This window comes from Artibeus jamaicensis, unplaced genomic scaffold (assembly GCF_021234435.1).
Source record: "Artibeus jamaicensis isolate MK-2021 breed Jamaican fruit bat unplaced genomic scaffold, CSHL_Jam_final contig_2259, whole genome shotgun sequence".
Taxonomy (NCBI): Eukaryota; Metazoa; Chordata; class Mammalia; order Chiroptera; family Phyllostomidae; genus Artibeus; species Artibeus jamaicensis.
The window spans coordinates 985,957-998,452 of NW_026521468.1; the positions used below are offsets into that span (position 1 = coordinate 985,957).

The window sequence follows — 12,496 nt, forward strand, 5'->3', positions numbered from 1 at the left end:
CCTGCACTCAGTGAGCCCGGAGATCCCTCTGCCCACGCACACCTGCCTGCCCTGCCCTCCACACACGGAGGTCTGGTCCTTTGCTCATCCACGCCACGTCCCTACCAGCACTGGCACCCTGCTGTAACCGACCCATGCCCCATCCCACCCCCGCAGAGCCAGTTACCAAGGGGGTTGATCTCGAGGTACGTGAAGTAGAGATCTTCATAGAAATTGAAGAGGCCAGAGATAAAACTGACCAGAATCCTAAACAGGGAGGGAGAGAGAGATGACCAACCCATCAATGAGCAGGCTCAGCAGCAACGGCGCTGCCACCCTGACACCTTGCCGTCGCCCCTGCTCTCCTCTGCCAAGCCCGCTCCTTGGGCATCAAGCTACTGAGGCGGAAAGGAGCTGTCAGGCAGGGAGCCAGCGGAGGAGGCGCCAGACAGACAGACAGGGGCAAGGTGAGGGACGCGGATGGCATACTTCAGTGCGAGCCAGCTAGCTCCTCTCCTCGGGACCGGTGGGGGTAGGGGCGGTATGTGCCCGCCGCCTGCTCCCCACCTCCCACCCAGACAGGGAAGTCCACTCTGCTTTCCCTGCTGTGCCCAGAGACCCCCAGCCTTCCCTACTCCCCGCCCCAACCACATCCCTGCAGACCCTCTCACTCAACTCTTTTTTGTCTTCGGGGGCGTGGACCAACAGGTGTTTTTTGATGTCCTCGGGATTCAGCTTCTTGTCCACCCCGACAAGCAGTTTCTTCGCTTTGGCGTCCACATCGCCCACGTCCACCCCCCCCTCGTGGTGGAACAGGACGTAGTCCCCTTCTCGGGCGGCATAGATGCAGACGTAGAACTCCTCCGCCTTGCAGGGAGCAAGAGCACCACGTGGGTGGGGGCAGTGAGCTGGGGGACAAGGAGCCCAGTCCCTGAAGTCTCATTTCTAAAACCCATGGACAGCATTCACCGGGGAGAGCTGTTTACCACCTCCCTCTGGGGCATGAGGGAAGAGAAGAGGCCACTGCCTTGCTGGGTGACGGTCCAGACTGAGCCAGCACGACCTGGTCTCGGGGAGGGGCCCTGCCTACAAGTCCTTCTCATCTCATCACTGGGAAGCCACCGGTGCCGCCTCCTCCAGCTGCACACTAAGCCCCTTCCTGCATCTCCCGACCCCCTGCTCCGTGGGCCCCTCGGGCCTTCAGTGCGGCGTGCTAGACTCTGGTGCCTTTGACTTTTCTCCAGCAGCGTGAGCTTCCCTTTTACCATTTGAAGGTCAGTGAGCCCAAGGCTCCAGGAGAGAGGAGACCCAGCCTGGAGCCACCTCACACCTACCTGACTGTGCGGAACAAAGGGCTCGATCAGGAAGTTCTTGAGGAAGCCTCTGGCCTTGCCCACCTGCAGAGACAGGGGTGGCAAAGCTCAGGTGGACGACGGCATGTCTTCCTCCCGGAGAACAGGGAGGCAGCGCCTCTGCTCCCTGCATCTCACCTTCTCATCAGAGGTGGGGCCTGAGCGCTGCCACCAGGACACTGGGCAAAGAGAGACTTTTCTGGAAAACAGGGCCATCGGGCCACAGACCCCCAGCCGGCAACTTTCAACTGTTACACGGCAGAAATGCGACACACAACATCTGACAGTTTCGTCAGGGACACTGACCTCTTTTCCCTTAGACTGTCAAATGAAAAAATGCCAACATCTAATACAACGAACAATAGCCATCTGGTGTGAATGAATCAAAACGATACCTATTTTCTTTCTGTCAGATCAGCAAAGAAATATATTTGGGTGTGCCTCAGAGTTTTAGTAGTTTGTGTGTGTGCCACAAGACGAAAAGGGTGGAAATCCACTGCCCTAAGCCACAGAAGTCCTCAGGAGATCCCCTCTCCCATCCGCTTGTCCTTGTGCCGGCCATACTGCGACACGTACTGACCTTGCAGTCTGTCCCTGCCTCCTCTGAAGGGTGATAAACGAGCTGACACACTGCCCCAGCCCCAAAAGCACACAGATTAGGAGTCATCTCTCACCCTGCCGGCACATAAATTAAAGAGCTCAGACAAATCAAGGCCCTCTACCTCGGAGCTCAGGCTGGGAGAGCCAGCCCGGGAGGAAAGCCAGACGTGGCGCAGGGTGGGGCAGGGGCGGGAAGGGGAGAGTGGGAGCTTGACCACGGACACTTTCCCCCACAGACTTGACCACAACAGGCCTGCAGAGCTAATCACTTTAAGTGGGTCCCTGGTGGCAGCCGAGGAGACAGCCTTCATCACAGTGTGTCCTGAAGCCCCACCCGCCCGGCGTCACTGCTGAGTCAGAGACCAGACAGTGACCCATCAGAGGCAATGAGCCGATCCTGAGCCAAGCTGCTGCTGGCCCGCCCCGACCTCCCGACACCCCCTCACCAAGGCCGGAGGGGGAGAGGGGAGCGTGTCCTTGGGGACACTGCTCAGCCCCCAGCCCTGCTGTCCTCTCCCCAAAGGCCTGGAAGCACAAAAGCCAGGATCCTTCAGGCCCTCCCAGGCTCATGTATAATTTCAAGGAATCCTCTTTACTACGAGGGCCAGAAACTGGGAATTAACGCAAAGAGCTGGTTTAAGAAAGCCCAGTCAGAGAGGGAGATGGCTCCATTGCCACCTGCGCTTACTTCTGAGTCAGCCGAGGAAGAAGAGTCGCCCCCAGTCCAGTCACCCCAGGCAGGGCAAAGCCAGGTTCTAAGCCAGGCCTCTGCCCATCCCTCCCGTCAGTCCTCCAGTTCCCTGTGGTAGTGAGAAGAAATGCAACTTTATTTCTGAGCAGCTCTTAGCCTTCCTAAGCCATGCTAGCCGAGATCAGTCACCAAGCCCGAAGCCAAGAAGTCCTCCCGGTCTTCAGCAGCACCGTCACTTCCCAGGCCTTGGCCCAGTCTCATCTCTGCCTAAATGATGCGGCACATCTCCTCTTTGCCTCTTTTCCCCACCTCTCAGGGTTTGCCTGTCATGACAAGCTACCATACACCCTCTCCGGAAACTGAAAAGAAAGGAACTCCCATCTCAGATTGCCAACAAAGAGGCCAATAAAGACCACTTCCGCCTGACTTTCGAATGGTACCAGGGTTCCTTGGCCGTTCCCTGACCGGGGGAGCTGGGAGTGAGCCCCAAGGCTGGCCCGGCTGACTCAGCCAGCCCCCCAGGACTACTGCCTTCCCCAGGCTGCAGTCTGACCAGTGCGCGGTGGGCCGTGGGATTACCAGTCTAGTGACTACCACAGCATGGCCCCCAGCCCTCCACCCAGACTCACTGTGGCTTCCTGTCCCAGCCGTGGCTTCAGCCAGCACTTGACTCCATCCAGAGTGAGGTTGACCCCAACCAGGCCCAGCTTCCCACGCCGTTTGATCAACTGGTCTGGCTTGACCACCAAGCTCTGGAACAGGAGGGGTTTGTATTCAGAACAAGGAAAGAGAGGGCAGAGTAAGCCCGAAGCACAGGATAGGCTAGGTGGCTTCCGATGCGTCCCCGCTCCCCGAAACGACCCCACCCTCCTTTAGGGGCAGCTCTTGGAAGCCTCCCTCACCCGTCTCAGCCCACATCTTCCTTTTGACAACCAGGAATCTAGAACTGTCTGTGCCCAGGCTGGGACCTGGCACAGAGTAGGTGCTCCCCAAACACCTGCTGAAAAGTGATTCCCTCCCCTCCCCCGTGTGTGTCTTAACTTCAATAAACTATAAGCTTTAGGTTTAACCTACAGATTTTGTCTCCCTCACACTCAGAGTGGGGACCATCCCATGCTCCAAGAGGAAGAACAGAGAGATAGAGCCTTCGGCTGACAAAGGACGTTAAAGGTCATCTGGTCAACCACGCCCCTGGGCTTGAACCTTGTCTACAAGCCCAACAAGCAGCCCCCAGCCACTGTTCATATACTTCCAGTGCCGGGAAACTCACTGCGTCCAGAGGCATCTTCCTCTTCGGTCGGCCTGCCTCCTAATGGGAAGAAACCTGCACCCCTGAGAACCCCGCCCTCGGTCCTGGTCCTGCTCTCTGGGCCCTGCCCAGGAAGTCTGAAGCTCCCGAGCCCTCCCGACAGTGGCCCTGCAGGGGTCTGAAGAAGAGCCTCTGCGCCAGGCTGCCCCCGCCCCGGGCCGTCAGCCATTCTACGTCAACTACAACGCCCCACTTTCTCATGGCCCTGACATTCTTGATGTGCCCCGCTTGAGGGGGTGGGGGGGTGGTACACACCTATTTGTCACTGGACATCACCCAGTGACAGGCAGCATTGCTAACTGCTTTCCAGACCCTGCTGCTCACCCTTACAGCTCACGTGGTGAGTGTTATGCCCATGAAGCTCGGAGAGGTAGGATGGTTTGGTCCGGGACACACGGTTAATAAACAGACAGCTGCCACTGGGACTCACCTGTCCAGGTCCAAATGCGTGCTCTCTGCACGCCTGGCCAGGGCACCTCAACACTCGGGGAGCGGAACCCAAAATCCTGCTCAGCCCACTGCATGCTGCCCACCGCTGCGGACAGTCCGCCTTCGCCTGACCCATGTGGACATCTCCAACAAACCAAGCGCTCTCTCTTCCTCGGACCCTGGGCCTGGATGAAGGGCCTGGGATGGGGACGAACTCACCTGGCTGAGCAGCCAGGGGTGGTCCTGCAGCAGGCGGGCCCAGTCTGTGTCAGGAGTGACCCGGGCGTACTTGAACCGGTTCTGGATGGCCGAGGTGGTGCAGATGTACTTGTAAAGGAGCTCTTTGCCCGTCTGCTCTGAAATCGCCTTGGCTGACATGGCTGCAGAGGGACCTGCTCTGCCTGTTGGGGGAAGAGGAGCTGGTCAGAAGGGGAAGAAAATGGAAGCCCTATGTTCTCCAGCAGGACAGGCACAAGCTCCCAGACAACAGAACCAGATCTCAGCACCTCTCAAGAGGGAGAAAAAGGGCTGCCAGCAGGAGGGATGGCATCTCGAACACAGAAGATGGGGGAGTGGTGGGAGAGGGAAGACGGTAGAGAAATATAAACCTGGCATTTCCCCTAGCCTCCACCCTGTGGCCTCCCTCTCGGCCTCCATCCTATGCCCACTCCCTCTAGGCAAATGAGCTCACCCGTGACAACGTTCACCCCACAACAAAGGCGGGTGGATGGGGAGACCCGGCTGACCAGCGGCGTGACCCAAACCTACGCACTGGTCCCACCCAAGGTGGGCACATACACTGAAACACACCCTTTGGTTACCTGTGGGGAGCAAAGCCAAATTGTGCAATGCCGGCCTTACTCCCCCTACAGGTTTTGTCTCCCCCACACCCAGATTCTCCCCCTTTACACACTTACATGCACCACCAAGCTGAAGGCCAGGCCAGCAAGTTTAACTAACCTCTGGCCAGATCAAGTCCCCTGAGATGCAGAGAGGAACAGTCATCTCAAAGCTCATTTCTCCCGGCCAAGTTCAGAGCAAACACAGGGTGGGAGAACCTATGACCTTAAGTGCAACCTACCCGGCCCACTGAGTCACCCAGCTGCTAATTTAGAGCAAAACAGAGGCCTCCCTGGCGACCACCCTGCACTGGTCACTTCTAACTGAGCTGGGGCTGGGAGGAGGCAAAAACCATCCTCGGTCACATGTGTACAGAAACTCGCCTTTTGTGAGTCCTGTGAGATGCACCGAGATTCCTACCCCTGTTTCTTAGATGAGAAATGGAAGTTCAGAGGAGTTAAAATAACTTACCCCAAAAGCCTAACCCACTAGCAGGGGATACAAGATGTGAACCCAAACCTCCTTACTCCTGGTCACTGGAAAACCCCACACCTCAACTCAAAAAGACCATTTCTAAAAGGAATATGCCATGTAAAAAAAGGGGAGGAGGGTCTGTGTGACAATGTCATTTCCCTTCCCACCACTTTGTCCCAACACACCCATTTTCTCCAATCGGCAGTGACAGGAATGAGTTGGGGAGAGGAATAGGGGCAGGAAAGGAAATCAAGCCACTGTGCTACAGCTTGGCCAGATGAGGCAAAGTCAGTCCCGTCTCTCCCACAAAGATCCAGAACTGAAGCCGTTTAATTATCCGGAGAGGAAAAGGCAAGTGAAAATAAAGGAGAGCAGAGTTAGGGAGCTGGCTGGTTTATACACACAGGAAGGTTGGTCTCCATTTCCAGGAGCCACTCTGCACTTCCCTCCCAAATGGCCAGGCTGGAGCTTCAGGTTCTAATCCTGGCTTGGCTGCTTCCCTCGGCCTCCCAGTGGGTCTCCAGCCGGGCACAATGGGTGCATTCAGTCTAGTGTCTGGCCCAAAGTGGAGTAGCAGGGAAGGGGCTCAAAGCAGATATTTCCTTTTCTGCCCTTCACCACCACCCCCAGTGACTTCCAGCTCCATCTCAACGTGAGTTTCGGAAGGAGATGCCTCAGCCAACCGCACTGTCCTCCACCCCCTCCCACTCCAGCTCCGTTTCCCAACCTTCCTGGCTCAGACCAGAAAAACTGGTCCTGAAATCAGATGGGTACACCTGCCCCCCCTCCCAGAGTGCAGCCCAGGGCAGATCAAGCAGAGCAAGAAGGGGACCGTTTCTGACCACCCTCAGTAGTTCACACACATTGGACACAAGTGACCACAAAATCCAGAAGGAAGCCCCTCGACCTGCCGAAACAGACAGTGACCCACCTTTGGAAAGGACAGGGTGAGAAAAGGGACCTTCTGTAGCTGAAAAGTCACAATTTTCTTGAGCACCAGGTCAAATCTCAGATTCAAGAGCTCATCTCCATAAGGTCCTCAGAAAAAGATGGGAGAGAAGACACACCAGGGGGACGATACAGGAAAAGATGTGCCAGCTTACCAAAATAAGAGATTTGCCACCAGACCGTTCTGGCTTAGGTGGGTAAGCCCTCTCAAAGCCAAGGCAGAGAATTTACAAGACAGAATAAAAGCAGGGAAAGAATCGCCTCTGCGTTTTCACCAAGGCACTAAGAGGGCTCGCAAAACAAGGAAGTGAACTGGGTGGACATAAGTGGCAAGTTTAAGCATTCAGTGGGGCCTTGATGTCTCTCTGGGATAGCAGCCCTTAACCTGTCTGAGGTCCAGGCTTGTGTGAGCACCCAAAGAAAAGCCCAGAAAAGTGTGCAGGTCCCCGACTGTGCATACCATTTTAAGGTGCTGGCCTGTGATTAACAAAACTGATGGCCCCAGACCTGCAGCTAAAAACTGCACTAGTAACAAGACTTAAGGTATATACCAATCTGGGTTGGAGGAACCCCCCCACTCCTGCCCTGGCCCCAAGGTCTTCAGCCGCCTTCTCAGAAGCTGAATGTGCTGTCAAACTGGCAGCAAATGGTTTCGGGGCAGAGCTGAGACTCCAGGCATTGGCTTTGGGGCCTAAGAAACAGTTACCTAATAACAGGTATATGCGTGAGCCATTTGGGAGAAATCATGCCAAAGAACCTGAAACAACACACATACACTCTCACTCTCTCTCTCCAAGGGAGGAACCTATGAGCTGAATGAGGTGTTTTCTGCAGACAGGGTATGTAACCCAGGATTGAGTTCATGTACAGCAGCCACCGAGGGCAGAAGCAGCCCACAGGGAAGGCTGAATGAAAGAAATGAGCCTGTTCCCCAGGCATGTACTGCTGGGACACATCCAGTGGTGCAGAATCAGAGACAGAAAGTACTCGTTCTAAGGTTAGTACCCCTAAGACTGCACTTTTTTTTTTTTTTTGACAAAACAGGCAATCCCTGGAGTACAGGACAGGGCAGTTCTGCAAGTGTCCTCTACATAGTGTCCAAAGCGAGGGGGGGGGGCGGTGTACCAGCTGCCCAGTGTCTGAGGGATCTTTCCGTCAAAGTCTCCTAAGCTGTTTAAGAAGCTCTGTAAGAGGTGAAAATCGCCCATCTGGTCAGCTGGTCATCTGGTCATCTGGTAGATAGCTGTCCCTTGCCCAACATTTCAGAAATCCAGGGAACTAAGCTGGCTGAAACACGCAGCAAAGTTACTGTGCTATGCACTGCTCCTCACCATCCTCTCCAGAACCCTCTTCCCAGGCAGACTGCCAGGGACCACCTAATGGCTTAACTCCTTAGAACTGCACAGTATCTGCCAAGGTTGGAGAGGGCAGCAGGCACGGAGACTGGCCTTCTGCCAGGCCCAACAGGAGGGCGGCGGCAGCATCCTCTGGCCCTTTGAGGGGCTTGCTTCAGCCAAGCTCGGTGTCAGCGCCAGGGGTGGGGAGGCACACGGGCACTCTGACCATCTGTCGCTTAGAGGTTTGGCCTGACGGCACCTCCAGAGCGAGGAGGGTCCTTCCGGCGTCGCCACTCTATGGCCAGGTCCTCGCGGAGAGGCCAGGCCTCGGGCAGCCTAGGGCAGGCCGACCCCGCGTGGCCCGACGCTGCTCCACGCCCGGCTCGCTCCCTCCACTTCGGCGCGGGGTTCAGTGAACTCTATAAAACTAAGAGGAAGGGCCTGAGCCCGGCTTGGAGGTGTCGGAGTGGGGGTGAGTGGCCACCGATGTCTCTACTTCCCGTCCTCCGCATCCGGTGCGGGGACCGGATGGGGGCAAGAGGTGGCCCGATAAAGCCCGAGAAGCTCGATAACTGGCCCCGAAAAGAGGTGAGGAGCGCCAGCATGAAGTAAATGCAATTCAGCGGAGGGAAGAGAAGCAAGGATGGCGGCAAGCCTGTGCAAACTCCCAGGAACTGGAAAGTGAAGAGTTGGGAGTTAGTTGCACGTGGCTGCTGGCCTGTCTTACGGACGAAGTCTAACCTAAAGCTAAGACCCCCAAAACTTCCAAGTACGTGCATGAACGGCGCTTTAACACCCAGCCAGCACCGGTGGAGGCATTTCCGAGCTGAGGGAGGGAGGCAAGAATCTCCTGGGCCAGGTGGGAGCCCTCCCACAAAAGCGGCCACCCGCTACTCACCTCTGCGAAAGTCTGTGCGCGGCGCTCCCTCCACAGAGGACCTATCCTAACGTCCAACTAGCCCGAGCGCGCCAGCCTCCCGCAGCCGCCCGGGATCCGGCTTTTGTTCGGGCCCTGGAGGGCTTCTCCCCGCCCCCATCGGCACACGTCGAGAACCGCCCGGCTATTGGTTACACGCGTTCCCTAGCCTGAGCGCCAGAGCTCCTCCCAATTCGCTGCCCTGTATAGCTCCGCCCCCATGGGCGAGCCCATGTGCTTCTGGGACTTGTAGTCCAGTCAGCGTATCCATCCCAGAAGCTTAAACAGTCCGCGGGTGCCGCCTTTCCGGAGCCTACTGAGCCTGGGAAGGATCGGGGGCGGAGCCTCGGGTGGGGAGATGGGCCGGGCTACACTGGGAGGAGAAAGTACCGGGCTGGGGGCCGTGGCCTGATCGCTTAGGGGCAGGGCCGACCGCCACTCCGATGGGGGTGTGGTTGGGGGGGGCGGGGAGGGTGTTGGCCGAACTGGCTCTTGAGCTGCTTTGGGGACCTGGAATCTCCTTCCTGTCTCCCCAAGGGAAAAAACTGACGTCCGCCTCCCAGCTGCTTGAAATCGGCCATACTGAACCCAGTTGCTTAGCTCCACTTTTTAAGCAGCCGTGGCAGACTGTTTTCCCATATACATGCCCTTGGATCCCTTCGCTTGAACCAGTGGGGCGAGGCTGAAAGTCGAGGGCAACACGTCAGTCTTCCCAGTGTGGGATTGGGCGAGCAAGTGGGTGGAGCAAGTGGGGCTATGATGATGCTAGTAACACCGCGCGGATTCACGGAAGTTTCCAGCGCAGGGCTGGGGCCATGTCTGCCACTCTCCTGCTCCTCCCTGCCCCTCCCCCCACCCCACGCATAGACACTACTGGAATGAATGAATAGCTGCCTCCCTCTTCCCCATTACCTTTGAGACAGACGACATTTTCTGAACCAAAAACTGGGACACTTGGTCTGACAATTCCTGGTGAACTTGTGTCAGAATATTTGAAATCAGACAGTCTTAGAAACACGGACATAATATTTTCTGCTCCGAAGTTCTGGAGCTTCGCAATGTCTACCCCAGTCCTTCTAGGTCTCTCCAGCTTGCTCCCTGACCCTAACAGCTGTGTAGCTCTAGGGTGGAGAATCATGGGCTGAGCAGGTGAGGTTAAGGGGTCAAGCCAGTGTGCAGAGTCAGTATGCCTGTGTCCCCTCCAAGCATCTGGGTGACAATCACACTATTGCAATGTTGTGACGTTCTTATGGACAAAAACTTTACCAAGTCCTCCTCCCCCAATCCAGTTGTACCCAGGATCACATGCCTGAAACAAGTGATCCCAGATGATGTCAGTTTTAGGTCACTTCATTCACAGGCATCCTTTTGAAATAGCTCCTCTTCTTGGTCCTAGAGACTCTCCCACCCCTACATGGATTGAGCTCAAGAATCTTCCCCAGTAGCACAAGTCTCAGAGAAGGTAAAGAAAACAACTATGAAGGTATTCCATTTCTGGCCCGGGGCAGAGCAACTCAGGGTCTTCATTTCTTCATAAGTTGGTGGGAAGATTGCAGTCAGAGGGGATCACCGGTGCAGGAGTTATCCTTCTGGTTAGAAAGCTAGACTGGTTCAGAAAGAGGCACACAGATGGAACATAAACTATAATGAACCCTTTGTATATAACTTGGCAATATTGATAAAAATTTGCCCTGGCTGGTGTGGCTCAGTGAATTGAGCACTGTCTGCAAACTGAAAGGTTGCTGGTTCAACTCCCAGTCAAGGCCAGGTCCCTAGCTGGGGGCATGCTAGAGGCAACTGATGGATGTATCTCTAGCCTCTAGCATATAGATGTTGTTCTCCCTCCTTTCCCCCTCTCCCTAAAAACAAACAAAAAAATGTTTAAAGTTTTTGGCCAGTGCAGCTCAGTGAACTGGCATCGTCCTGCAAACCAAAGGGTCACAAGTTCGATTCTTGGTCAGGGCCTATGCCTGGGTTGCATGCCAGGTCCCTGGTTGAGGGTGTGGAAGAGGCAACCAGTCAATGTTTCTCAAGCACATTGATGTTTCTCTCCCTCCCTTCCCCTTTCTCTAAAAAGTAAAAAATAAAAGTAAATTGATAAAAATTAAAAATGCACATGCTCTTTGCCCCAACACTTTCACTTCTAACAAATCTTTCAGATATACTTGCCTATGTCCATGAAGATAAGGATCTTTGTTTTCTTCACTACTGTGTCTCTGGCACTTTGAATAGGGCCCAGTACCTAGTAAACACTCTGCTGAGTGATTAAGTCACCCTCAAGGTGTTGCTGGGGCCAAGTTTCATGAGTCTTGCCAAGGACAATGAGAAAGTAACTGTCCGAAGAGTGAGGGAAGAGCGGTGCTGGCTGGAGAGAGGATCCATGAGCCAATCACCGAGGTTTTTCCGTTTTATCAGTAGTCCCATTCCAGGCCTCTGCCCCCATCCCTCAAACCCTGGCCTCTCTAGAAAAGACTTTCATTATGTCATCATGTCCCCACAGAGACTCCTGTGCCCCGAATCTATCAACATGGCCCCATCTTCTCATTATTCTCTTCTCTAAACTCTTTTGCTTTTCCCATTTGAATCTTCTAAAATGGGTTGGAGGACAGATTCATGTTACTAGACACAAAAGGATATAGGTACCATTTCTCTGCCCAGGCATTGGGCAGTCTGTCTTCATTTCAGCAGCCTCACACTGCCTAATGCCTGTCTTCTAGATTTTAATCCATTGTAGCCAATACTCATTGAGCACCTGCTACATGAAAGGCATGGGTGCTAGCACATAATCCTCACAGCAACATCATTTTACAGATGAGCAACTGTCCCTCTGCCACCAGATCCCTTGCCTGGTCCACTGATACCTGCTGCAGGTGACAAGGGGAAGAAAATCATATCCAATGGGACTCCCCATTTGACGGTGAGCTCCTCGAGACCCAGGAGTGTGTGCCTTGCTCATTTCGGCATCCCCCTAGCACGGGGCTGGGCACATGGTAGACCCTCACTGTATGTATAACTGGATAGACATTGGACTGAACACGTAACTCAAAGAAATAAGTTATAGGGGAAGCATCGGAGGAGCAGGGTCCACCTGAGCATACAGTTCTAAACCCATCTCTCTCCCTGTGACAATTAGAGACAGGGGCTTATAGCCGAGACCCATCGTGGCCCATCCTGTGGAGAACCACGAGGTTCTCTCTCACCTTTGCCCCACACTGACCATCCTCCAAATGGTGCCCAGGGCCCGCGTGCCCTCGGAAGGTGCCCCAGGGAGGTCCAACCAGAGATAGCATCTGTATTCAACAGGACTGCAGGAATCCCCTAGTCCAATTCTCTTATTTCACAAACAAATAAACAAACAAACCAAAAACAAACAACAAATGCAGTCCCAAATGCATGACCTTAAGGTAGATGAGAGGGCAAATTGATTCAACCATCGGTTTGAGAATTATCTATTAAAATTGAAGAGTAACATACACCAAGACCCTCCACTCCTCAGTACATACCCTGGGGAATCTCCTACATACATGTGCTCAGAGACACGTGTGAGAATGTCCAAAAACTGGATGGAGCCCAGATGCCCCTCAGCAGTTGAATAGGTTTGTGGGTTGTAGTAAATTGATA

The 12,496-nt window shown here is 54.7% G+C and overlaps 1 protein-coding gene across 2 annotated transcripts in view; it reads right to left on the minus strand.

Annotated features, from left to right (window-relative positions):
- ACLY (ATP citrate lyase) overlaps window positions 1-8,981 on the minus strand; it is a 39,393-nt gene extending 30,412 nt beyond the window's left edge. For both annotated transcript variants that reach the window (XM_053660027.1, XM_053660021.1), the window contains exons 1-6: window positions 8,858-8,981; window positions 4,580-4,761; window positions 3,252-3,374; window positions 1,314-1,376; window positions 656-846; window positions 167-246 (exon numbers count right to left, since the gene is read on the minus strand). In XM_053660027.1, the coding sequence (XP_053516002.1) occupies window positions 167-246; window positions 656-846; window positions 1,314-1,376; window positions 3,252-3,374; window positions 4,580-4,738 (616 nt within the window). In that variant the 5' untranslated portion in view covers window positions 4,739-4,761; window positions 8,858-8,981. The remainder of the gene's footprint in view (window positions 1-166; window positions 247-655; window positions 847-1,313; window positions 1,377-3,251; window positions 3,375-4,579; window positions 4,762-8,857) is intronic.
- Between the last annotated feature and the right edge of the window lie 3,515 nt (window positions 8,982-12,496).